The sequence below is a fragment of the Malaclemys terrapin genome, chromosome 25 (genome assembly GCF_027887155.1).
Source record: "Malaclemys terrapin pileata isolate rMalTer1 chromosome 25, rMalTer1.hap1, whole genome shotgun sequence".
Taxonomy (NCBI): Eukaryota; Metazoa; Chordata; order Testudines; family Emydidae; genus Malaclemys; species Malaclemys terrapin.
In genome coordinates this window covers 7,915,763-7,942,954 of record NC_071529.1, presented here as the reverse complement: position 1 = coordinate 7,942,954, position 27,192 = coordinate 7,915,763, and the positions used below count along the sequence as shown (strand labels likewise).

At 40.8% G+C, this 27,192-nt stretch overlaps 1 protein-coding gene across 9 annotated transcripts in view; it reads right to left on the bottom strand.

Annotated features, from left to right (window-relative positions):
- The window catches only part of TANC2 (tetratricopeptide repeat, ankyrin repeat and coiled-coil containing 2), a 610,881-nt gene that overhangs the window by 106,434 nt on the left and 477,255 nt on the right, over positions 1-27,192 (bottom strand). For all 9 annotated transcript variants that reach the window (XM_054014274.1, XM_054014267.1, XM_054014275.1 and 6 more), the window contains one exon: positions 13,910-14,035. In XM_054014274.1, coding sequence (XP_053870249.1) covers positions 13,910-14,035 — 126 coding nt within the window. The remainder of the gene's footprint in view (positions 1-13,909; positions 14,036-27,192) is intronic.

Sequence of the window (27,192 nt, the reverse complement as noted above, 5' to 3'; positions counted from 1 at the left end):
CACTGCTTCTTTAACTTTGTTGTTTAGCCACGGTGGCTCTTTTTTGGTTCTTTTACTAGTTTTTTTTAATGGGGGGGATACATTTCAGTTGAGCCTCTATTCTGGTGTCTTTAAAAAGTTTCCATGCAGGTTTCGGTGCTGAATCTTTTAACTTCTTTTTAACTAACCTCATTTTTGTGTCGTTCCCCTTTCTGAAATTAAACGCTGCAGTGTTGGGCTGCTGTGGTGTTTTCCCCGCCACAGGGATGTTAAATTTAATTATATGATGGTCACTATTACCAAGAGGTCCAGCTATAGTCACCTCTTGGACCTGATCCTGTGCTCCACTTAGGACTAAATCAAGAATTGCCTCTCCTCTGGTGGCTTCCAAGAAGCAGTAATTTAAGGTGTCAAGAAACTTTGTCTCTGCATCCCTTCTGGAGGTGACATGTACCCAGTCAATACGGGGATAGTTGAAATCCCCCATTCTTACTGAGTTTTTTATTTTAATAGCTTCTCTAATCTCCCTGAAAAAAGCAACAGGGGGTCCTGTGGCACCTTTAAGACTAACAGAAGTATTGGAGCATAAGCTTTCATGGGTGAATGCCTACTTCATCAGACGCAAGTACTAATACAATACTAATCTCCCTGAGTATTTCACAGTCACTATCACCATCCTGGTCAGGTGGCCTGTTATATATCCCTACTGCTATATTCTTATCATTCAAGCATGGAATTACTATCCATAGAGATTCTATGGTACAGCTTGATTCATTTAAGATTTTTACTTCATTTGATTCTATGCTTTATTTCACATATAGTGCCACTCCCCCACCAGCATGATCAGTTCTGTCCTTCCGATATATTTTGCCCCCTGGTATTACTGTGGCCCATTGATTATTCTCATTCCACCAAGTTTCTGGAATGTCTATTATATCAATATCCTCATTTAATATGAGGCGCTCTAGTTCACCCATCTTATTATTTAGACTTCTACCATTGGTATATAAACACTTTAAAAACTTGTCACTTTTTAACTGTCTGCCATTACATGATGTAATTGAATGGGGCTTTTTTTTTTTTTTTTTTTTACTTTCTCATCAGATCCTACAACATAACGATGCAAACGGACTCTATGCTCCAATCAGAATACAGGGGAGCGGGCCTCAAATTCAGTGTGTCTACAGTAAAACCAGTAGTGTGACATCAGTTTTCTGGACATTGCTGGAAACTTCATCTGTCAGACACAATATCTTGCTTCCTTGGAAAATGCTTTTCTGACCTTTAGGGGAGGGATATTATCACTTTATTATTATTATTATTATCACTTAGTAATGAATATTATTATTAGCCAAAGGGAATTATATTATTACTTAATTAAGCATGTATTACTATAGCAGTAATAGCAAGGCCCCTCTGCTTTCTTCTGCAATAATCTGAGTAGTTCCATCAGAGGCTAATCCTGGACAGGAATATCACTACTTAATTTCTCTATCGAACATTTATATTCTCTTTCCAAGGTCAATTACAGTATTTTTAAATTTACAGTAGAAACTGATTACATGGAAACCACATTGCGCTAAAATTGTATATACAGCAGGTCTGTATTCAAAAGGACTGTACTATTTTATGGAACACTTTGTGTACCTTTGTGTACACCCACCCAACTCCCATGTTAGCACTTATGCTACAAATGATGGGAGAATTTGTCTTTTATTTATTACTATTATAGTATATACAAAGAAAAAGCCCTGAAAAACCTTCATTTTTTGACTTCTATATGAAACATAAGCATTGCTAAAAATAAATCCTGAAAAAAAATGAAATTAATAAACCCTGACCAATAGAAGTTTTATGTAGAATTAAGTCAAACAGAAAGCTGTAAAAGATTTGAGCTATGGCTTAGGAATTTAAAATTGTACTCAGTTTGATCATTTGTATGTCAAGATGCAAATGAAAATGGTCACATGAACCTTCGATGCCTGTATTGCATATTTTAAGGAAACCCATGAAGAGCTGTAAAGGAGGACCGTACATGGAAGCAGATTTCGGTGGAACTCTGGAGAATGACACACAGACAGAATCTATACCTCATTCATTTCAACTGTCTCCAGTTGAGATTGTTTTGCTTGTTTGACAGGTTATGGCTCCCAGATGCCTCAGCAATAGCCACTACACAAAATGCACAAATAAATAACTGAACAACAGCTAAGGTCCGTCGGAAAAAAGCTCTATGTTGTATTTCTCCAGATGCTTCCCCAACTGCTTACCCTCCTATCTGGAAAGAGTAATAGGCAATTCAGCCCCCATGCAGACTTAGGGTACGTCGATACTTACCTCCGGGTTCAGCGGTAAGCAATCGATCTTCTGGGATCGATTTATTGCGTCTTGTCTAGACACGATAAATTGATCCCGGAAGTGCTCGCCATCGACACCGGTACTCCTGCTCCGCGAGAGGAGTATGCGGAGTTGAGGGGGGAGCCTGCCTGCCGCGTGTGGACCCGCGGTAAGTACCTTGTAGTTCGAACTAAGATACTTCGACTTCAGCTACATTATTCACGTAGCTGAAGTTTCAGAGTAGAAGCCGTGTTAGTCTGTATCCGCAAAAAGAACAGGAGTACTTGTGGCACCTTAGAGACTAACAAATTTATTAGAGCATAAACTTTCGTGGACTACAGCCCACTTCTTCGGATGCATATCTTAGTTCGAACTGGGGGGTTAGTGTGGACCAGCCCTGAGTGTTAGGTCTTGAGGGTGATGCATGGTAGTGATAATGTTATGAACAATACTTTCTCCTTGGAAATGAAGTAAGAAAGTTAAATAACTTTAAATAGTACCTCAAATTACCACAGTACTGAATTTAATTACATTAACCATGGTTAGGGTTATGTTACCAACCGTAATATTCCATTGTAAGTATGCACGCCTTACCTTTCAAATTTACCAACAAATTGTTTCAGGTTTTATTGTTTAGCATTTGACCCTTTCCCAGACTGTGGGATGAATGTCTGCCGCAGTTACGAAGACAAAACCACACAGGACAAAGATGTTTCAGTTTTGTTTACTTTCTCTGAATATCTCCACTGACTCCTTTTTTCCATCATACCAAATTTATGCTTCATTTCCATAGCGTCAAGCCCTCTGGCATTCTCTATGTATCTGTTCTTGTCTAGTATTGCATCACCCTTGTCCCAACACTCCACTAATGATATTAGGTATCAGAGGGGTAGCCATGTTAGTCTGAATCTGTAAAAAGCAACAGAGGGTCCTGTGGCACCTTTAAGACTAACAGAAGTTAGTCTTAAAGGTGCCACAGGACCCTCTGTTGCTTTTTACAGTGATATTAGCTTATTTCTGCTTCCACTTGGTGCCCACTTCCATACCGTCATCACTTCACAGAGAACTCTCCCTGAACTGATCCATAAGGCCAATCAATACCTTCTTTGTATCCTTTTGTTACACCAACAAGAAATTGGAAACAGCACTGCGGAAGGGGAAGTATAGTTGATATAAATTTAATAAACAAAAAAATCCAAAGGTTTATAATGTATATAAAAAGGTACACATTTTTGTTACGTTCCTCTTCCCCATCTTTCACATGCTGTTGGTCATAGAATCATAGAAATGTAGGACTGGAAGGGATCTCAAGAGGTCAAATAGTCTAATCCTCTGCACTGAAGGCAGGATGACATAACCACTAGACCATTCCTGACACGTCTGTCTAACCTGTTCTTTAAAATCGCCAATGACAGAGATTCCACAATCTCCCTAGGCAATTTATTCCAGTGCTTAACCATCCTGACACTGACAAAGTTTTTCTTAATGTCCAACCTAAACCTCTCTTGCTGCAATTTAAGCCCATTGCTTCTTGTCCTATCCTCAGAGATTAATAAGAACGATTTTTCACCCTCCTCCTTGTAACAACCTTTTATGTACTTGAAAGCTATCAGGTCCACTCTCACTCTTCTCCAGACTAAAGAAACCCAATTTTTTCAATCTTTCCTCATAGATCATCATGTTTTCTAGACCTTGAATAATTTTTGTTGCTCTTCTCTGGATTTTCTCCAATTTGTCCACATCTTTCTAGAAACGTGGCACCCAGAACTGGACATAATACTCCAGTTGAGGCCTAATCAACGCGGAGTAGAGCAGAATTACTTCTCATGTCTTGCTTAGAACACCCCTGCTAATACATCCCAGAATGATGTTTGCCTTTTTTGCATCAGTGTTACACTGTTCACTGATATTTAACTTGTGGTCAACTATAACCCTCAGATCCCTTTCCACAGTACTCTTTCCTAGGCAGTCATTTCCCATTGTATGTGTGCGCAACTGATTGTTCTTTCTAAGTGGAGTACTGTGCATTGATTCTTACTGAATTTCATCCTATTTATTTCAGACCATTTCTCCAGTTTGTCCAGATCATTTTGAATTTTAATCTTAACCTCCAAAGCGATGCAACTCCTCCCACCTTGCTATCATCCACAAACTTTATAAGTGTACTCTCTAATGCCATTATCTACATAATTTATGAAGATATTGAACAGAACTGGGAAGGCGCGGACTCCATGGCAGCCCTGGAGTACCCCTGGAGAAAAATTAGTGGCTCCTTAGCAACCACCGGCAGTGAAGCTCCCCTCTCTCCCCCCCACTCACGCTTGCCAGTGGCCCCCACAGATAAACTCCTCCCCCTCCCTCTCAGTGCCTTCTGCACGCTGCAGAACAGCTGTTCCGCGGCGTGCAGGAGGCGCTGGGAGGGAGGGGGAGGAGTGGGGATGGGGTGTGCTCGGGGGACGGGGAAGGAAGAGGCAGGGTGGGGATAGAGTAGGATGGGAAGAAGCAGAGTGGTGTCTGGGTGTAGGGGTGGAGTGGGGGTGGGGCTTGGGCTGAGCAGGGGTTGAGCACCCCCAGGGAAAACTAGAAGCCAGCACCTGTGCTGGGGACCCCACTCACTATGCCCTTCCAGCTTGACTGTGAACCACTGATAACTATTCACTGGGAATAATTTGCCAACCAGTTATGCACCCACCTTATAGTAGCTCCATCTAATTTGTATTTCCCTAGTTTGTTTATGAGACAATATCAAAAGCCTTACTAAAGTCAAGATATACCACATCTACTGCTTCGCCCCATCCACAAGACTTGTTACCCTGCCAAAGAAAGCTCTTAGGTTGGTTTGCCATGGCTCATTCTTGACAAATCCATGCTGACTGTTGCTTATCACCTTATCTTCAAGGTGTTTGCAAATTAATTGCTGATTATTTGCTCCATTATCTTTCCAGGTACTGAAGTTAAGCTGACTGGTCTGTTATTCACTGGGATGTACTTATTCCCTTTTTTATAGATTGGCACTATATCTGCCCTCTTCCAGTCCTCTGGAATCTCTCCCATCTTCCATTAGTTTTTGAAGATAATTGCTAATAGCACTGATATCTCCTCAATCAGCTTGAGTACTCTAGGATGTATTTCATCAGACTCTGGCAACTAGAAGACATCTAACTTGTTTATGTAATTTTCAACTAGTTTTTTCTCTGTTTGAGCCTCAGATCCTACCTCATATGTTACACATCCAATCACTACTAAACTTTTTGGTGAAAACCAAAACAAAAACATCAGCACATCTTCCATTTCTACATTTTCTGTTATTATCTTTCCCCGCTCACTGAGTAACAGGCCCACCCTGTCCTTGGTCTTCCTCTTGCTTCTAATGTATTTGTAGAATGTTTTCTTGTTACCCTTTACGTCTCTATCTAGTTTAATCTCATTTTGTGCCGTGGGCTTTCTAATTTTGTCCCGACATACTTATGTTATTTGTTTATATTCATCATTTGTAACTTGACCTAGTTTCCAATTTTTGTAGGACCCTTTTTTGAGTTTCAGATCATTGAAGATCTCCTGGTTATGCCAAGGTGGTCTCTTGCCTAACTTCCTATCTTTCCTACGCAGATAGTTTGCTCTTGTGCCCTAATAATAATTTCTCTGAAAAACTGCCAACTCTGTTTTTCCCCTTAGACTTACTTCCCATGGGATCTTACTTACCACCTCCCTGAGTCTGCTAAAGTCTGCCCCTGCGGCTGCAGCCGGACTCAGTGCGCCTGGGCTTGGGGCTTCTTCCCCCATGGCTCCTGCTGGGACTCAGGGTGACTGGGTAGGGGCTACTTCCCCTGGGGCTTCTTCTGGGGATGGGGCAACCATTTTTCTTGGGGGCCCTCAAATTGGCCAGGGACCCCTGCTTTAATTTGCCACTGGCCTGGACTAAGAACCCCTGGTACCTACCCACCTTCATCTCTGGAAACCTCCTCTAGCCTAGCCCTGAGGTCAGCACAGAGATGAGGATGGCAATCTTGGGATTCCCTCTCTAAAACAGCTTTGCAACCCCCCTCCCCCCCAATCCCATTTTGGATCTGGACCCCCACGGTTAGAACATCCTAAAATTTCAGATGTAAACATCTGAAATCGTGAAATTGACCAATTAAAAAACCCTCTAACTGTGAAATTGACCAGAATGGACTCTGAATTTGGTAGAGCCCTAGGCCAGTGTTTCTTAAATGTGGCCACCATGGCCGCATGCAGCCACCAGTGGCTGCAGAGGGTGGGGGGTGCTCAGGCCTCCGGACAGCTCGGAGCTCCTCCGGGTGGAGGGGGAGTGTACAGAAGGGGCAGAGCCAGGGGTTAGCCTCGCCAAAGGGGGGCTCCACCTGCCACCCATGGCTGAGTAGAAGATAAACAATAATAAACAAAGACATCTTGACTCCCATCGGAAATACAATATCCAGGCACTGAATTCTAATGTAGAAGGTTCCACCATTAAAATGCATGTAGCTTACTGTTACTTGTTTGTTGATGTAAATTTGAATGCTCAGATGCCCCCTAGGAAATTTAACAGTCCAAACACAGCTAATTAAAGCAGCAACATCTGGTCATAATGAAACAACTTTCCTGCACTCGCATACTAAATCTAAAAATAAAGACTTTTTTCTGTGAAGTGATGATAAATTTACACACAATAGCTAACCCTGACACATGCCCCAAACTCTCCTGTCTGCATTACTATACACACAGCAATATGGTAGTGCTCACAGATCACATTTATAAGCCACATGAAAGCTGTGGTCTTTGGGAAAGTGATGGATGGGCAGATTTATGTCTCCACAGCATACAGAATACAGATCTTTCTACATAAGTAAATACATTTTCATTTTGAGTATGAAACTATTACATTATTGTTTTAATTTATCTCATGCATTACTTTGTTTGGAAGGGATACTAGCAGATCCTTAAAGATCTAGTCTATTTTTTATATTTATATCTGATTATTCCCCATATCCAAATGGTTATTAACTTCCAAATTCAAAACAGTTTGGATTTTAGGTTCCAGTTTTGGCCCATCTCTAATTATTATTATTAAATACAACAGGTAGCATTAATGTAATATTAAGGTTGAAATATCCGGTACTCAATCAAGAAATTCTAAAAATTAAAAATGTATTCACAACATTAACTTAGTATGTAATTTTCAAAGGAGTTAAAGGGAATTTGACACTCATGGGAATAGACTACGCTGTAAAAGGTAAAATGTGGCCAAATTAACATTATAGGAGAAACCATAATCTTTTAAATTTCCTAACTATTGACTGTTTGACATTTAAAATAAATGCCGCATTGACACAAAGTTGTTTTTTTTATTTCATTTAAAAATATTAGGTATGATAACAATAGTAATGTATTGGTCTTCTATGGCCACAAAAATGAAAGTCATGGAAAGGAATTAGGGGACACCTTTTCCACCAAATAGCTTTCAGTGTGCTAGGCAGCTTCACTGCTCAGTGTCTGAGGCTATGTCTCCACTACTGCAGTAAGTCAACCTACGTTACGCAACGCAGCGCAACTCCAGCTACGTGAATAACATAGCTGGAGTCGATGTACCTTAGGTCGAGTTACCGCAGGGTCTACACCGCGGGAGGGTCGACGGGAGAGTTTCTCCCGTCGACTTACCTTATTCTTCTCGTCAGGGGGTAGAGTACAGGGATCTATACTGGAGAGCGATCTGTTGTCGATTTGTCAGGTCTTTACTAGACCCGCTAAATTGACCGCTGCTGGATTGATCTCAGAGCGTTGATCCGGGCTGTAGTGTAGACCTGCCCTCCAATGCCTAATTCTGATGGATAAGCCAGAATTGCATTAATGACATATATTGCCTTCCATTCAAGACTATCCTCTCGCTTTCCAATTGTCAGGAATGATACATAGTCAATACTGATAACCACAGGTGGTCTCTGCTGAGAATGCCTCGGTTCACACCAGAGACCAAGAAGGAGTGGGGCTCAGACCTAGTAATTATGGCTTTCAAAAAATAATATTAAGAAACAAGGAAGGAGAAATCTGATTCAAGGAGCTGACAACGGACAACCATCCACAAGCCTACAAACTATCTGCTTCTGATTTTTAGTTAATTTTTTAAATTAAAACTGTTTTTGATTTAGAGTTTTATTTTCTTAAAAGAACAGGTTGCTATTTCCCCACGCCCACATTTTGGGAAGGTTTTCTTTCCTTCCCCTTCCAGCTCTTTTACTAATCAGACCTGAATTCCAAAGTTTTGCCCCAAATCCCTCCCCAGTACCTATTAGGAAGCGTGTACCTGAGACCTCTCTATGAACCTGAGGCCTGTCAGACACGTACTAAGAGAAGAACAAATTACATGAAACTTTCCCCTGTAATTGGCTGTAGTCTCAGTGTTCCATTTAAAGTATGCAACGTTGGTAAGTACCCTGCCAGAAAGAAAATGTTTAGTGCCACAACCATTTGGACATCAGTGCTGAGGAGGATATGTTCTGTATTTCACTAGCCACCAAAGTTATATTTCTACCAAATGCTAGAATATTAATTCCACATGGTCTATAGGAAAAGGCCCCAAATATTTCATTTTATTATGCTGACTAAATTGAATCCTGCAGTGTACTCAGACCATTCCTCATCACTGATTTGTCCATTCTGTTAAACTGATGCCTGGCCAATACCGATTCTAATCTACACCATCAAGCCAAGGCTCCATATCTTTAGAGAAGAAAAGAGCACTGAGATTTTGCTAACTGGGTTTTCTAAAACATTTAAAAATAATTTTCATGTGTCACCGATTAGTCACATGATACATGCCAGATACTTATTTAACCTCATCAATTCCTGAGATTGTCTGATGAACATCTCAAGAGCCCATTAACAGTTATTTAATAATCCTCAGCAGACAGCACTCCCCAAGCATAGCCAAGCAAGTCACAGAACTATGGGAACTACCAAGAGTCAGACCCATAATAAAGCCCCATATAGCTGTGTCTCTATCGACGTCATAGAAGGGTAATTAACTATGGGGCCCTAATGAGTCACAGAACTATGGGAGCTACCAAGAGTCAGACCCATAATAAAGCCCCATACAGCTGTGTCTCTATCGACGTCATAGAAGGGTAATTAACTATGGGGCCCTAATGAATTCCCAACCGTAATCTTTGCATTCTAACTTTTGCAAGAGGACAATGATCCTTCATCTTCAAAGCCTATTTAGTAACAAAGGAGAAGAATGGAGAACGAGAAAGTAGATAAAAACAAATTAGGGCGAGAGAAGAAATAGAGAGCAGGTAAACAGTATCACAGCCCTTACATTTTACAGACTAATTCACTGGAGGACAGATGATTGGAAAGGGCTCAGAAGGAGAGGGACAAAAATGTGACTAATTAGCAGGCCAGAGTGTGTGCGCACAAACTGAAGGATCCTGGTTACTTGCTTGGCTTTAGTATTTGTTACAACCACAAAATAAATTAACAACTTGCCTTTTTATATCTGACAATTTGTCAACCCTTCACTGGGTTTTCTATTCACTTTTAATGAAGAATTTTACAGAATTGAGGCTAGAGTCCCATGCTAATATCCTGAACTTGAGATAACTTGTTGAAGTAAATTAAATCTATATTTCTTTGGAAAGAATTAGGGGGGCAGGTAGAGAGTGTATTTTTAGTGCTAAATGAGAGACTGATAACACATAAGCTTTGCAAACCTCTCCAGTAGAGACCTAAAAACACATTTCAATCCTGATTTGAAACACACCTGCTATTCCAGTCCTGGGTCCCTCCATAGCAGAAAATGCCAATCATACCAAAGTAAGGCTGATTGAATAATATGAACAAATGCACAAAATCCGCACAGCTGAGATCCAATAATTTATTTCACTTCTGATCCTAACCTTCAGATTTAAACGCAGGCCTTCAGGAGACACACTTCTGTACCATCTAGATCACTCTCCCCTATACAAACTGAATTCTTAGTTGTAATTTGATTTTGTTGAAGTGCCTGTTAGAAAATTATTTGGCTTGCAGACGCCTTTCTCTTCCAAGGACTAAGAACTCCTTCTGAGCTATGCTGGCAGTAAGCATCCACAGTTCATTATTAGCATTAAGCTGTGTGGTGTACTTGCCAGTTTCCATTTTAGGACCAGCAGCTGGAACACACAGATATCTTGCTGTCCAATACAAAGCCCATACAGTACTAAGCCACATATTAAGAGTATTGCAAATATCTAGAGAGCAACGCCTGGACACGAGTGACTTTATACTTATTAGAATTGAAATGTAGATCTGAGGAACATGGTATTGTCAACTGTCATCTCCTTCTATTCTATGTTAAACAGCAGCATGCAAACGTTGGTATATTAAATGCTTGAGAATCTTGATCCTATCTTCCTTTTATTCCACTTAGATTGCAAACTCTTCAGAGAATACTATTTTTCTGTAAAGAACCTTGCATACATTTAGCAGTATATAAATATCTATTTTTTATTGAGCACCTCCTTGGAGATGGCTGAACTATTTTTATCAAGTTTTCATAAAAATCAATGAAGCATGGAAAACTTCAGCCCAAAAGGCTAAAGTGTATAACAGTTACAAGCAAGTGAAAACAGGGGATTATAATGGAAAGTGTTAGGCACTACTGCACTGCCTATATTAATAATAGTAGCAGTACTTTAGTACTCTAATGCAAGAGTGGTAGCACTCAGGAATTCTCCATCTAATCATCTGTCCCCAAAATATTTCCTATAGAGGACAAGAAGAATGTTTTACATAGTAAATTACCATTGATTTTCCCTTATCTGGGATGGGAACATGATGACAACACTGGTTAATGTTTTAATACCCAGTACTTAGTTCTACAATACACTTCTACTTCAGGGTACCTTGCAACTATTATCTTGCAGGTTAAGCTATATTAACCTAAACTAACCTTAAATTCCTCTGGTTCATGACAGTAAAATGAAAAGTGCACTCAGTATTTGGTTTATAACCTGCCACTTGCACAAAATATTTTTCCTGCTCTGAGCCTTTAGTATTAAGCTGGGGAAGGAATGCAATTCCCCTTTTCAAACAGGTTGATTTAACAGACAAAATGGACCGAAGGGAAGAGTCACTTGTTTAATGTCTACCCATTGAACCTCTCCATGAAAAATTAATATTTGGGCACGAGGGGGATTGGTGAGTTAAACAATAGTCATAATCTTTGGCTCTCAGATCGGAAGCCACTACTTGCTCCACTAAAGACTGAGAACCATCTCTGCAAATCCCCAAGACATGACATACTAAGACTGAGCCCAAGTTTAGGATTTCCAATTGGCACAACAGCTCAAAGACCTGGTCACTAGAACAGGCCAGTTCTACACAGTTTCAAGGAAACATTTGGAACTTTTTAACATTCAGAAAAAATCACATATCCCATGAAAAGAAGAGACTTCCAAATAGTGGTATTATCTATAGTGCTTTCCCTCCCTCCCCTTTGTTAAGATAGCGTGTCACTACAACAAAAACCAGAAACAGACATAAAATATGGAACACTGCTCGCTATTCACATGCAGGCTTAACCGAAAAAGAAAAGAAAAGATGTGGTGCTGCATGTTTTTTTTAAAAGTGTGTCTGGAAAACAATTTGATTCTGTTCCTACAATAAAGTTTAATGTTTTGGATGCAATCACTGCAAATTATGAAGGCTTGGCAAGCTGCTCAGTTAGAACATATGGGAATTCTGTCTGTCCAAGTTTGCTTTCTTCGCTTACTGCCTGCCAGTACATTTTTATAACTGTATCACCAGCCAATATGATTTCATTACAAAGCGTGATCCAAGACGACACAAAATCACTTTTCTCTTTCAGTCAAGGGTTGTGTATTTTGTACAAATCCCCATCAGAATTAAAACCGGCCAACCCTGCAGTGCCATTGGATTGCTACATTAGAAACCAGTCTAGCGTGGACTGATGGGCACATTCCAAACTGCCTTACTTGAGACAGTAGGTCAGCTCCTCAAGGTAAAAATAAACACAGCACCCAGAGGAGAAGAGGAGAGCTTTATGGACTCTTAACAAGCACTGCATGACTTGCAGACATGCAAACATAGGATGGCCCTGTGGCAAACCAACAGCAGGAACTGTCCCACACAGCTGAAACACAACTCAAGACTCAAGCATCTTTTCAGTGTATGCTCATTCAGATACTGTAGTTACAGTATATCTGAGGGCACCAAAAATCAAAAACAAAAAACCCCTCCAAACCCAAACCTTTAACCATGATGCATCTTTTGCAAGCAGTAACTGCTGAAATGCAAACAAATCAAAGTCCAATAAAAGGAAAAAATAGGGTGCAACAGGCTGCAATGTTGACAAGTATGTATAACCTGCCAGCACACAATTCTGTATATAGCAACCTAAATAGACATCAGAGTTTGACGCATTTGCTTTCTAAGCAAATATCACAGCAAGAGCAATCCAGAAAGGGTACTTTAACAACACTCCATGTAGCTCCCTTTGCACTGTTCCTCACAGAAACATGGCCCAGCCACTGGCAAACTACTATCATCTAAAGAGATCAGTACTTGAATCTATTGCTACACCTTCTCTCAAGTTTTCTTTCCCTTCTTATTTGACAATGCTAGGAAGAAACACACTGAAAGACAAGAGGCCACCTCATCTCTCAGTAGTGAGGCAGCACTTCAGGTATATAAAGTATACACTCGATCATAAGCTGGTTCGTTTATAAGCCGACCCCCCAATATGGATAAGTAAAAATGGCAAATTTTTATGACCCATTCATAAGCCGACCCTATAATTCAGGGATCAGCAAACTTTGGCTCCCAGCCCATCGGGATAAGCCACTGGCAGGCCGAAACGGTTTGTTTACCTCGAGCATCCACAAGCACAGAGGTAAATCTAAGTAAACAAAATGTCCCTACCTGCCAGCAGCTTACCCTGACTGGCCGGGACAGCAACTGGTGGAGAAATTTTTTTTTTTGGGGGGGGGAAGCTGGGGGTCAAGGGAGTAACCCCTGTGACCACCCCGCACATGACCCCACCCCTAACCCGGGGCCTCCCCACAAGACCCCTCCCTGTGTAACCCCTCCCAGCCCTAGCCCCGGACCCCCACAGTCTCCCCATCCCATCCCTTCCCACCTTACCTGGGGAGGGCCAGGGGAGGATGTCTCTGGCCTGGCTGCAGCCTGCACCGGCGGGCCGGGCGGCACAGCCACAGCCTGCCAGCCCTGGAGCTGCAGCTGCTTCGGAGGCTAGGGGGAGAGCAGCGTGGCCAGAAGAGGAGAGAGACTGACCCCGCCTCTTCCCTTCTGGCTCTGCTGCCTCTCCTTGCCTCCTCTGTTAGGGGAGGGGCCGTGTCCCACCTCTCCCCTCTCTATACCCGTTCATAAGCCGACCCCCCTCTCTGATGCTTCCCTTTTTTACTAAAAAAATTCAGCTTATGAACGAGTATATACGGTAATATGGGAAACTTTACATAAATCAGATGGTTCCACCAAAATAACAGACAACTGCAGGAAGCACCATATAAAGTCAGATCCTTGTGGCTACTACCTATGGCATGTGGCCGCACAAAAGTCTTCAGCTGGTCCTTACCTCTTAGGTCTTGTTGTATGCGGGCACCTGCCATGCTCTGCCGAGGCATTCGGAGGGACGTACGTAGGGGAGTATGTCTCTGCTCATCCAGGTAAGCTAGATCCTCTAAGTGGGCTGAGCTGGTGGCTGCCAAAGGAAAGCAAACAACTATCAGACCTGGCTCCAAGTCCTGGTATTTTTATTCATCTAGTATTCTCTTTCACACTAAATACTCAGACATTTATAACTATATTAAATCAGCAACACTGAGATGAAGTAAGTCTGCATGTGATATTATAGATTACGACTTTCGACCTTGAAGGGTCATAAATCATATGGTGGACAAAAATGCAAATGTAAAATATGAATTGAGAAGTCGTATTCATATTGCATAGGCCTATAAGAACAACGTATGTTTCCTTCCAGCTCTTTGGTTTCTTAAAGGGAGAAATCTGCATAGACCATGCATGAAATGAAAGTTTGGAAAACATAGGGCACAATAATTTCACACAGTTAGGAATAATGAGGTGTTTTGGTACCACTTCGCTCATGCCCCCAAGATATTTGTACTGGTTTGGTTTCCTGCTGATGCTCAGAAATGACAAGACAAATAGAAATGGAGGTGCTTATAGCTGCCAAGCCTTTCCTATTGAAAGGATTATTTAATTGCTTATGCAAAAAGTTTAACAGACAAAGTCAAAGACTCCAGCTATATAACTGGGAATTTAATAATGCATTTTAAGTGAATGTCAACAAATCTCTTCTTCAATTATTTTAGATCTGCCTAATTTGGACATTAACATCCATCTATTCAGACTGTTAGAACTGCTGATAGAAAATTTAAACCTCCAGGCGAAAAGGGACTTGCACAGATGATAAAGAGAAGTAAGTCTCAGTTCTAAAGAAGACAACTTCACTATACCAACATTATTTGTTCATGGTAGAACTTCATTTGCCTTATAACAATAGATTAAATAGGAGTAATTTATTGCATTCAGTTGAAGGCAACTCCACTGTGTGTATATATGTAGATGCAATAATGCCGGCTGCTAGAAAATGTATCCCTTACCTTGTGGAAAGTGACAGATAATGCAGCGCAGATCATTTTATTTTTTCCAATCTCAAATTAAGAACTAAAAATAGACACAACACCAGCGGGCAGTACACCTGGGCAATACACCTGGGCTACTTCTGCAAGGACTCCGATACAAGCAAAACTTCCATGAGGCATCATATTAAATAGACCAACCAATATATTTTTAAAAATGTAAACTTGACTGAGATTTTGTATTCATAATCAACAGAGCACCCAAGAACGAGAGTGGGGAGAAGGACAGAAAACCAGAGAGGAAGGGGGAGAACCTGTAGGGAGTCCCATCAGTAAACATTCACACACATTATAAATTTGGAATAAACAACTCCCAGTTTTCATTGAAGGGAAACAACCAGACTTATCATTCTTAGCAAGACTGCATAAATCAGTACATGAAAGAGTATTTGTGTGTACAAGGAGAGCTGACATTGGGAAGATTGGGGGAAAAGAGAGGTTGTTAATATACTATAACATCTTAAGAAAAGGATGTTTAAGAACTGGCTTATCAATCATCAGGTATTCAGATCACATTTTAATATTCCTTTGGCTTTTTATAACACCTTGCATCCAAGTAGCTCAAAGCACATTACAAACAATAATTTAAAAAGCCTCACCACTGCTCTAACTACTGTCCCCCTTTTGGGGATAGAAAGCTCAAGTACAGATCAGTTATGTGATTCACTCAGGGTCACACACACCGAGTTAGTCATTTGTACTAGTCCTGATTCCCATTGCCCTGCTCTAACTACTGCAGAGACTGTCTCTCTAGGCACTGTAACCTGAAGCCAAGATCTCACGTGAGACTAGAATCCAAGTACAATGAGCCATTAAGAGATTTACCGTACTTATTTTTCTTTTTTCTTCTTCTAATTTAGAATAAATAAACGGTGCCCACACACAGGCTCTGAATGGCCCTGTCAACTGTCTCAATTTACAAAACCAAAATGCCTTGTGGGTCGAAAGGAATTGATCACGCTTGCCCTGCCTTTCCTCTTTTCACCTGATTGACCATTCTGAATGCCCCAGGACCTCCCACTGGCCAATCTCCCTGATCCATTGTGGGTATGGCCTTCAAAGATTCCTCTCAGGCGTGAGACCACGCAGACATTTCCTTCCTGCACACATCACCCATTCTTCCCTCGCCTCTCCTGGGTTTTCTTTAGTTAACTGCCACATGTTTGCTGCAGGACTTTCTGTTTTGCTGGAGGTTCCACCAGTAATCTTTTCAGGACTAGGACTTTCCCCTCATCACAAAATGGGCACTAAGTAAATATTGGGTTTTCGCTTTCATCAGAGCACACAGAAGGTCTGGTTTAAGGAAGGAATCTGTTTATACTTGTTCAATTGTCACAAGCTTCTGTAGATGTTTACAGCAGGTTAAGTGAGGTAAGGGTGCCGGAATGCCTTCACAGTCGCATTGGCTCAGTGGCCTCTGGCTGCAGTCACTGCTCTGCATTGCACAACAAGGAGCGGGATTCAGTATCTAGCCCAGAAAGTGGAAGTTCTCATCTAGACCCACATCCCTCACCCAAGGAAAAGTCTGGGGATTCTGGGGGCTCTCTCAGTTCTGATGTCTGCTTGATTTGACAGAAGTGGGCTAGCCTCCTCCTTACGATTAGACCCTGTTTCCATGGCAATTTGATAATGTAACATGCTGGGCTTGCCCTTCTGGCAGAATGGGGACTATGCTGTAGCTCTGTTCTGGTTATGTTAGAATTAATATAGTTTTTAATCATATACACACATGGTGTCTTATTTCCTGCACAGGGCGGAGCGATGTATCTATGGTAACTTTAATGCACATTGGCTTTTCCATTGTACTGTGAGCACGGTTCTTTCAAATGCAGTATTTATCAGTGTTTCAGTTCAGTTTTTTAGTGTTTAAGATGAAGCACTTTCTGCAGAGATGGTTACCTGCAAACCAACTGAAAAGTAGGACACATAGAACAATATATGCAACAACCAATCAGACTGATCACACTGCTATGAAGAAATTAGCACATTTTGCCTGGCAACCAGTAAAGCAGGGCCATTAAAAGCTCGATGTGATTACAAGACACTGAAAACACATACGGTACATTTCATCTGACCAATGAATAAATGGAGTACTGCCGAATTTTCCTGGAAAATACCAGACCCCAAAATGATTCTGTTCTGGTGACAACAGAAACCATAGCACTCTTGTTTTATGATTACCAAGAAAAGTACTGGAATGGATTACATTTACAAATAATCCTATTTGTTGTAGATTTCATTTGTTTCTCATTGTTAACCAGTGAGTATGATTTGAAACTCATTTTTATATAAACAAAAACAAGAGTTGACGTTCTGCATAGTGAAAAGTTAGGAGCTGTTTGAAACAAGACTTCTGAGAAAAACAATTGTGGGATGACATCCAGGAAAAAGAGCTCTCATTTTTGATTATCATGCGCCCAGTACAGCATTCAAACACTCAACATGTTTTTTTCCCCTAGAGTTGGTTCCCTGCTTTTCACACAGAGATGCTATATTAAGGCAAGAAGAGTGATACTGGAATTGTTGCCTTTTGCTGAATGTTTACTTGAAGAAAATACTGCAGACCAATCCAAAGGGTTACAGACTCTCACTTAAATGGTATTATTGGGCTGTTCCTTGATATCATCACACACTTTAAGACAGCTGAAGCACGTGGGCGGCATTTCAGCAAGAGGAGGAGCTGTGTGAGATCATCCATCATGTGGATTCCAAACTAGAGAGTCAGTTTTGAATAGGGTTGCCAGTTTTGGTTGGACGTATTCCTAGAGGTTTCATCACATGACATAATCTTTAATTAAAGATGAATCTTTAATTCCTGGAGACTCCAGGACAATCCTGGAGGACTGGCAACCCTAGTTTGACCCACTTAGGGCTAGTCTGCACTACAAAGGCTTTGATGGTAAAGCAATATCAGCAGAGCTCCCTACTGGAGATGCAGCACAAACCAGGAATAAGAGTTCTTTTGCTAGTATAGTTCAAACACCTTCCTGAACATCATCACCTATACTGACAAAAGGCTCTTTTGCTGGTATAAACTACATCTACACAAGGGGTTTTCACCCCTAACCAGCATGCCTATATGAGCAAAACTTTGTAGTGCAGACGTGGCCTCAGATGTGGTGGCATAACCTCCCAAGCACAGCACTAAGGTGGCTCTCTAACCCAAAAAGGTTTTCATGCCACTGCTTTATACTGGGACAAAATCCTCTCTCACCTGGACCATAATCATCCTACTGACTCTACTCTTGTTCAGATAATCATTTCCATACTTCCTATTAATTACACAGGAATGGAAATCACACTGCTTGCTATTCAGGATTTTGAATATTTTGTTTGACTTATTTAATGTGTTCATTATTATTTTAATTGTTTAGCATCATAATGGTCTCAGCTGGAGAAGTAGATGATAAACGAAATGATTACAGTTGAGAATATTTTATTCAATTACTTAATATTAAGCAAATAAAATTACAATTTTAAATTTAATTAATTAAGTAAGTAAATGTCTCCTCCAGAGTTCCTGTATGGGCTTGAACAAGTTATTTCTGTGGGGAAGCACTTGCGCCCAGCTCTCTCAAGTCCAAGTCCAGTGCCTTGAGCACAGGAGAACATACTTTTTCCTCATCTCAGAACACAAAAAAGGGACATTCAATTAAATTGAAAGGCAGCAAATTCTAAATTGAGGAAGAAATACCTTTTCATACAATGCATGGTTAGAATGTGGAACTCATTACCACAGGATGTCATTGTAATCAAGAATTTAGCAGAGTTCAAAGACATGATGCTATAGCTAATGATGACAAAAATGTTGAACGGGGTGTCAAATCTCATACTTTGGGGCTTAAACTCATCTCTAACTATTAGGCATAAGGATGAGACTTTCATGGGGTGCAGATTCTTCCATAACTGCCTACTGCCTTGCAGTTATGGAAGAATCTTTCCCTGACACATCTGGTGATGGCCAATGTCAGAGACAGGAACTTGGTTAGATGGACCATGCTAGACCTCTTCTTCAAATAAACAATTGGGATGGGGAAATGAACAATAACAAACTTGCCTATTTTTCTTTAACCTCATTCTTGGAAGTGGCTGAATCATTTTCACTGACGTCTGCTTGTATAATGGAGGCATGTAAATTTTCAGTCTGAATGATTAGAATTTGACAAAGTTATAAGCAACTCAAAAAGGGACTTTCTAATGGAAAGTGTTAGACAACATTAACTAGTGTTTTTGCGACCAATGCAAAATTTAGACACCCCCAAAAAATGGGGTGAGAAATGGGAGGAAAGAGTTGAAACAATAAGAAAATGTGGTTTTGAACAAGTTTTTCTTATGTTCTGAAATATGCTCTTCACCCTTCATGCTCCTCTCCTCTTACAGAGTTGACCAAAACCAAACCTTTACTGCAAGGAAGGAGAGTAACAATTGATGAGATAATCCAATTCTTTCTAATCACAGTTACAATGGCTGAAAGTTATTAATGCAAACTTAAAGACTCGCAGGCTGATTCTCATTTATCCCACGGCCACTTTACATCACTCTGCTAGTGCAAACTGGCCTTTACACGTGAGTAGACATGTAATTTAGACTCACTTTATGGCCATGTAAATGAGCCTGAGTACTATAAAGAGGCCTCGGTACAAATGAGAACAGGCCCTTAATTTACAAATAAAATAGTTTTTCAATTTGTTTGCTCTCCAAGAGAAAAAAATAGACAAAACTTACTAGAATTTACTAATCTTTAAAACATGCTATACAACCAAACCAGAAACTCATCCTTCAGCGCTCTTTAGAAAGTTTAATAAAGAAATATTCAAGCAAAGGAGATTGGTTATTTCCAAGTTTGAACACTTCCTCTCTTCAAGATTTGTAAATTACACTTCAGTACTGTAGTTTATGCAGATCACAAAATTAGGATAAGGCATATATTTTACTTGAAAGGGAGTTATTAATGTATTACACACACAGCTCAGCAGTTCTGCTGCACTGAAGGCTTCAAAAAATACAGTACACAAACTTATTAGCTAAAAGAACTACTGTTTTTGCGACATCATAGCAGATTTCTTGCTGAATTCTGTTAAATCCTTTGGCACACTCATGTTTTCGTTACCTGGTTTAAGCAGCTCCTGTTTCTTAAGAAAATGGGCAGCCCTGAACATTATACAAGCAGACATGGAGACCCATATTATAGTAGAGTTGTTCATGTGCTTCATTGCTAGAACTCTGATCCTCTCACACATATCCGACTGACAACAGCTGCTGCACAGCAAACATTTCCTGCATCCAATCTCCCTGTCTAGCTCTGCACAAATCTCATTTTAATTCCTCCAAGCACACACGTAGCCATCAAGGATGACCACAAACATTAGTCTCCTTGGCAATTTAATTTGTTTATATAACTCTTTCACTGCTACTGCAAACTGATAGAAGTTTCTTTTCGGTTTTATATATTCTCAGTTAAAAAACAAAACTGAACGAGTTTCTTTAGATGACTCATCAACCAAAACCAATGGGAAAAAAGTCTTGTTATGAAAACTCACATTAGTGCTCAAATAGACATCAATAAAATCTTTTTACCCTGCAGTCTAAGGGAAAACGTGCTTCCACAAGCCAGACTTGCAATCTACACACTAGGGATAATGAATTACTGCAGTGTAAATTCGGTGCATGCCTGGCTGTTTGGCCACGCAATCCCCGCGGATTAACAATTTTATTTTTTAAGGTTTTATTTTATTAAGTATATTGATATCAATTATATGGGATTTTAGGTGTTAAACTGGTATTATTAAGAGGCTCATCTTTCACATGCCATGCATAACTTGGATCTCTCAGGCCCTGTTCACAATTTCTGCCAGATCTAGAAACAGTTTTCTCGATTTGTTTTTGTCAACAGTTCAGGTTTTATGGTTAAAATGGTTTTACCAGTGAGTGGCAGTCAGCGTGAAAGGATAGAAACATTTCTTTAAAATGGCGGCTGAAAACACTTCTTCATTAATTGTGTCTTAATATTTAGAATTGTTTCCCTTTTTCTTCTAAAGGGAGGAAAAATTTTGTTCATCTACAACGGGGGTTCTCAAACTGGGGGGTCGGGACCCCTCAGGGGGCCGTGAGGTTATTACATGGGGTTTCGCGAGCTGTCAGCCTCCACCCCAAATCCCGCTTTGCCAGCAGCATTTATAATGGTGTTAAATATATTAAAAAGTGTTTTTAATTTATAAGGGGGGTTGCACTCAGAGGTTTGCTATGTGAAAGGGGTCACCAGTACAAAAGTTTGAGAACCACTGATCTACAATCATCTTTTTTAGATTAATTTCAATGGACCGGAGTGATGTTTTATGTGATCTCTTATATAAGGGCCATAATTACCAGATACAGGAGAATGTCTCAGCCACTTCACACGTACCTCTTAACCAAAACTCACAAATTACAATGAACGGGAAGGATTTTTAGGAGGAAGCTAAATTCACAGGCCCAAGTAACAAACTGTTGTTTGTCACTCATGATTCTGAGAGGACATCTTGCACAATGGCCTTTAAGCTCTGTCCAACACTACAATGGTTGCTAGCTGCAGAGATGTTTTCCAAGATGGATTCTTGGAAACTATTACAGGTCATGTAATTTTGCCAGTTCATGCTGACCTGTGTTATGGGAAGAAACTTTTTAAATGTAGCTATTGAAAACCTTATAAAATAGCCCTAATCCTGAAGGATGAACTGTAATTTGTGGGTTTCGCTTAAATGACATGTATGAAGTCTGAGAGACACTATTCACACTCCTCCAGTACCGGTGGCTCTTATAAAAGGGATCATATAAGACATCATATTTAGTAATTTACTATGAAAATAGAAAAATGCATCAATTCAATCTGTTCCAAAAGATCAGGGGGTAGCCGTGTTAGTCTGTATCTACAAAAACAACAAAGAGTCTGGTGGCACCTTAAAGACTAACAGATTTATTTGGGCATAAGCTTTCGTGAGTATAAACCTCACTTCTTCGGATGCATAGAGTGAAAGCTTTCACTCTATGCATCCGAAGAAGTGAGGTTTATACTCACGAAAGCTTATGCCCAAATAAATCTGTTAGTCTTTAAGGTGCCACCAGACTCTTTGTTGTTCCAAAAGAGTGACTGAAAAGGGACAAAGAAGATCTGATTGTGATGATGTCATTTAGGGCATGTCTACACTGCAACTAGACACCCAGGGCTGGCCCATGCCGGCTGACTCGGGCTCCAGCTAGGTCAGCTGGTACGGGCCATCCTTGGGTTTTTAGTTTCAGTATAAACATACCCTTAGTGTGCTGATAACAGGGACTGAACAGAGTTGATGAAGCAAAACACACAGGTATTCTGCTGGTCACTGCCACGGACAGCTGGGTTCCTGATGCAGCCCCTTGATGTGCCTCATGTGGCAATCATCATTGTGTTGCCAGATCGCTTTAAGAATCAGTATTTTACATTGTATCATGCTTCTGTGATGGCCATTGAGAGACCAGTGTTACAGCAAACCCTGCTGCAGATCTGGCTTTTTGAGTGGGGACAGGCCCTGAACAGTGCCCAGAAAGTAGCACTGTGGTGGTTAAACTGGGGGCTACTTTGATTCAGACACTGAAGTTAGTCACCCTCACCCGATATCTGCCTACGCATAGCTACCAGAAAGTTCTTCAGAAACTATTCAAAATCAGTTTAACATATACAGTATTAAACTGTAGAAAGCATCCCTTTCAACTGCAAACCTTACTCCACCCAACAGGATACAGTGACTGTGAAATAAAACACTAACACTACAAAATCCCTTCCCGATAATAGTAATATCTGCATATGGCAAATATTATCCTTGCTCTGAAATTGCAGATAAAGAAAGGAGGGCACTGCCAGGGCTGGCTCTGGCTTTCTGTCCACCCCAAGCGGGAAAAAAAAAAACCCTGCAGCGTGGCCGGAGCGCGGGTGCAGGGGGACTCCCTGCCCTGCAGATGTGCCCTGGCTAGCGGGGGGAGGGGAAGGGAGTGGGGGGAGAGAGAGAAGGAGGGCGGCCAGGGCTTCAGCGGGGCGCTGCCACGTGGCCCCTCCCGCCATGCTCCCTGCCGGGAGGGCTCCACACTGCTACGGTCGGCGGGGAGGGAAGGACGCGGGTTGCCCTGCCGGCTTGCTGCAGGGCGCTCCCATCCTCCACGCCGCTGCCCCCTACAGGGCGGCCAGAGCGGAACAACAACAACAACAACAACAGCGGCTGTGCCGCCCTAGGATTGGGCGGAATGCCGCCTCCTACAAGCTGCCGCCCCAAGCACCAGCTTGCTCGGCTGGTGCCTGGAGCTGGCCCTGGGCACTTCAGTTTCAATGTAATGTTTGAACAGCCACCATCACCAACCATCCATAGCCTATATTTCCTTATCATTCAAATCAACAAAAACCAGGAAATACAAAAGGGGCATTAAAATTGCATAGGATATGGGGGAGAAGGGGGAGGGAAGAAGCAGGACAACCAAGCATATAAGTCCCTCAAAGTCTTTTCAACTGAGTACTCTTAGAAAAACTCTTATGTATACATATTTCATTAAAGTACAACTGAAACCAAATAATATATACAACTGTTTTCATTCTAGCATACCACCTGTACAAACAATAGTTCCTTCCTTTCAAACTGATTTACAATCCAAAACCATTTTTTCAAAATGGATCACAAACATCATATTTTGTTTGAATTTAATCCAATTTTGCACAAAACAGAAATGTTAATTTAAATCAAGCACATGATTATTTCACATAAAACACATTTATGTTAAAGCAAAACATGCCACTTACATGGCCAAGAGTCTGTTATGCATAAATCTAAGGTAGTACTGTATTACTATTAATAAGATGCTGGCTGACATAGGAAAATAACTGGAAGAGCTGGCTAAGGGACAGAGAGATGTCAATGTTCATTCCATCGATGGGATCCATCCATTGTTTATCAAAGACATCTGCACATTTAGGGTCCTTTAGGATCCCTTGCTGTTCCTGGATTCTCAGATATCTGTAGTGACACACCGTGCCTTTTTTTCTTCTATGATTTTTTTTCTCTTTCCAATGGGAGGTCTCTTTTTGTTATTAATCTAAACTGCTCATTAACGGATGAAAAACAGCAAACAGTTGATGTACGATCAGGTACAAAATATTATAAAAATGTAGTCTAGTGTAAACAACTGCACCTCTGAAAACAAACTGTTTTCTATGGGAGATCAATTTAATACTCATATGAACTTCACTGTGGGGTGATGAGTTAAGATGTTACTGTGACACAAATGGATTAATAAATGACTATTGTTTGACGCACAGTGTATCCACTTAAAACATCTCTCTGTAGGTAGTTTGGGAAGAAGGTGGTATCAGGGGAAGGCTGAAGAGAACGTTTTTACGACGTATAACTGGCTATTAACATGCTTGAGATTTAAAACAGTACCCAGTTCCTAGCTGTGTTACTCCTTTACTTCCAAAGTCCTCTTCAGCGTACAGTACTTAAAAACAAGCCTTTGGAAATGTTCTTGCTTCATTGTTTTGTCATTCCTAAATGATCCAAGTGGCTGGTTAATTTTGTTTATGGGTCTGTTGTAATAAAAGCCAGAACACCAACATAAGCTGCCAATGTGTCTCAAAGCAGTAACATATGAAACATGTCTTCTTTGGTACTTGTCAAATCTGCGAATGCAGTGTTCACTAATCAGAACAATTATACTTTATTGCTATAACTGCATCCGTTTCCAGTGAAGGTAACAAGAGTGAATCCCTCCTCTAGGAACCTCATTCCCAAACTGTGCTGAATGCTATTCTGTTGTATGGGTTTCATCTCTGAGCAAACTACTCTGGCTTGTTCCATAAACTCATTTTTCTATTAACTACCGCAATAATGCTGTTCATAATTATTCACAGTATGTTTTGGACAATGTATCATAAAATATGCAGATTAAGTAACTAATGAATGTTGTAGATATGATGGGAAGATATTTAGGCACTTATTCTCAGGTCATCTTCTAGAATGAGTAAGATTGGGAGAGGTTAACAGGGAATACTGTCAAAATATTGGCTTTTAAAATGCCACACAGGTTGATGAGCCAAGCTGGGTGAATAGTAAAGCAAAATTATTTGTGAACTTGTTTGCCTAATCCAGATCTTATTTCAGTCCATGTCTGCAAACTTTATTATTATGACTATTATTATTGTTATTATTTTGCCACTGGGGGGGGGTATTAGGTGTTACACAAGTGGATATGGGTGTTCATGTACAAACTCACTAATTCACATGGGGATGAGCACATATATTTGAATACCTGCACTCGTGCCAGAAGTGGTTGCCTGGCCACCATAAATGGAGACAGTGCCAAAATGTTCATTTTAGCAGGGGTGATAAGTCTCCTAAAGTTTGTGCATTTTGAATTACAGGATTAAACTGAAATGGTAATTGCACTTTGTTGTAAAGTGCTAGAATCTTCTAGCCTGCTCTGAAGTAAAAGTGGCCAATGTGAGCTTAGTTCTGAGAGTTCTAAAAGAACAAGTTTAAAAAATGGGCTGCCTGACCTTTTCTATAGATCCCTTTAAAAGAATTAATAAAGCAGTAGGATGTCTGAAATTAATGTGTTTACCTTTTTGTGGTTGCAACTCGTGTATGACTACTATTTAAAGTTTAAAACATTAATTTTCTTATATATCTATATCACACTGGCTTTCGTGAACAAAATAAATATTACAACATTAGCATGAGGAATAACAAAGAGAGAAGGTGACCTGGGTGTTGAGTGCAGCAGAGTAGTCCTTTAACGGGAGACCCTTTTCACATACTCCAGCCACGGAAGATGGAGCAAGGTGTCTGCTTTGTGGAGCTCCTTCATTATAAACAGATAGAGCTGCTGGTAGGTTGCTCTTCAGGAAAGTTCCCTCAATTCTGGAACTTGGTCTGCCAGAGCGTGAGTTTTGTTACATAACTGCTGCAAGGCTTATCTTTTTCCTCAGGCAACAGGGAGGAGGTTGGTGAGGGATGGAGGGACCTTCTTATCACACAGTTCCCTTGATCTTTCTTCAGATCCTTAATGTTACTTCAGGCAAACACATACCATTATGTAAAGTTAGGTATCTTCTGTGTACCCCAAATTCAATTTTCTTACAACTTTGCTGATAAATATGCTACAGATATTGTGGCATCATTATCTACCAGATGTCTGGTCTTGTGTGTGAGGACGGTCCCTCAGACTCAACCAGAAAAACACTAAAATTCTAACTCTTAAACCTAAGCTCCCTCATGGTTTCATCTGTCTTCCGCCTATGACTGCTGTGCACAGTTATAGATAATTTGGAGCTGAATTGTACCCAATTCTGAAAGTAAAAAAATAAAAAGTAGGCAGATTCCTGTAACGCTGCAGTGCAACCCTAAGTCTGGAGGCAGAGCACAGGGGCTATATGGAAATGTACAACAGAAGTAAACCCTATATAAGAAACCTGATTGGACCCTCCCTCTCCAAGTGTGTTTCATTTAACTTTATATTTCTCTCTTTCTAATCTGTATATTACTTTTCTTCTTCTAGTGATGACTGAAAAGTGTTCAGAGCTTTTGATGTGCTCGCTTCTGTCTCAGCTTGATCTCAAGATTGTTTATTGGCATGTTTCTGCAAGACGAGATCATTCTTTGTTGCCTTGTGTGATCACAGAATACCAGAGTCGGAAGAGACCTCAGGAGGTATCTAGTCCAATCCCCTGCTCAAAGGAGGACCAATCCCCAAACAGATTTTTACCCCAGTTTCCTAAATGGCCCCCTTAAGGACTGAATTTACAACCCTGGGTTTAGGAGGCCAATGCTCAAACCACTGAGCTATCCCTCCTCCCCAGTTCAGAAACTGGCTGCTGGGTTCCTTTGAAGAGAGTATGCGAGAAAAAAAGAATGTGAACATATTCCCACTTTAAGAAACCACTTTATAGGTGACCAATTAAACACTGAATCTATCAGCAAATTGCTTTTACTCTGGAAGAGCAGAGGAACTGTTCCCACCATACTCCATTTGTGGTGTACATCACCACAAAGCGGATGATAGGAGGCAAGGCCAGGGTTGGTACAGTCTGTACTCTTTTCTTTAGCCTTCTGAGGGCAGTATATCTTGCTAATTTCAGTTGTTGGGTTGAGTGTGCGGGTAACTGGGTGGTGTTGGTGACTTACAACATACATGAGGTCAGACT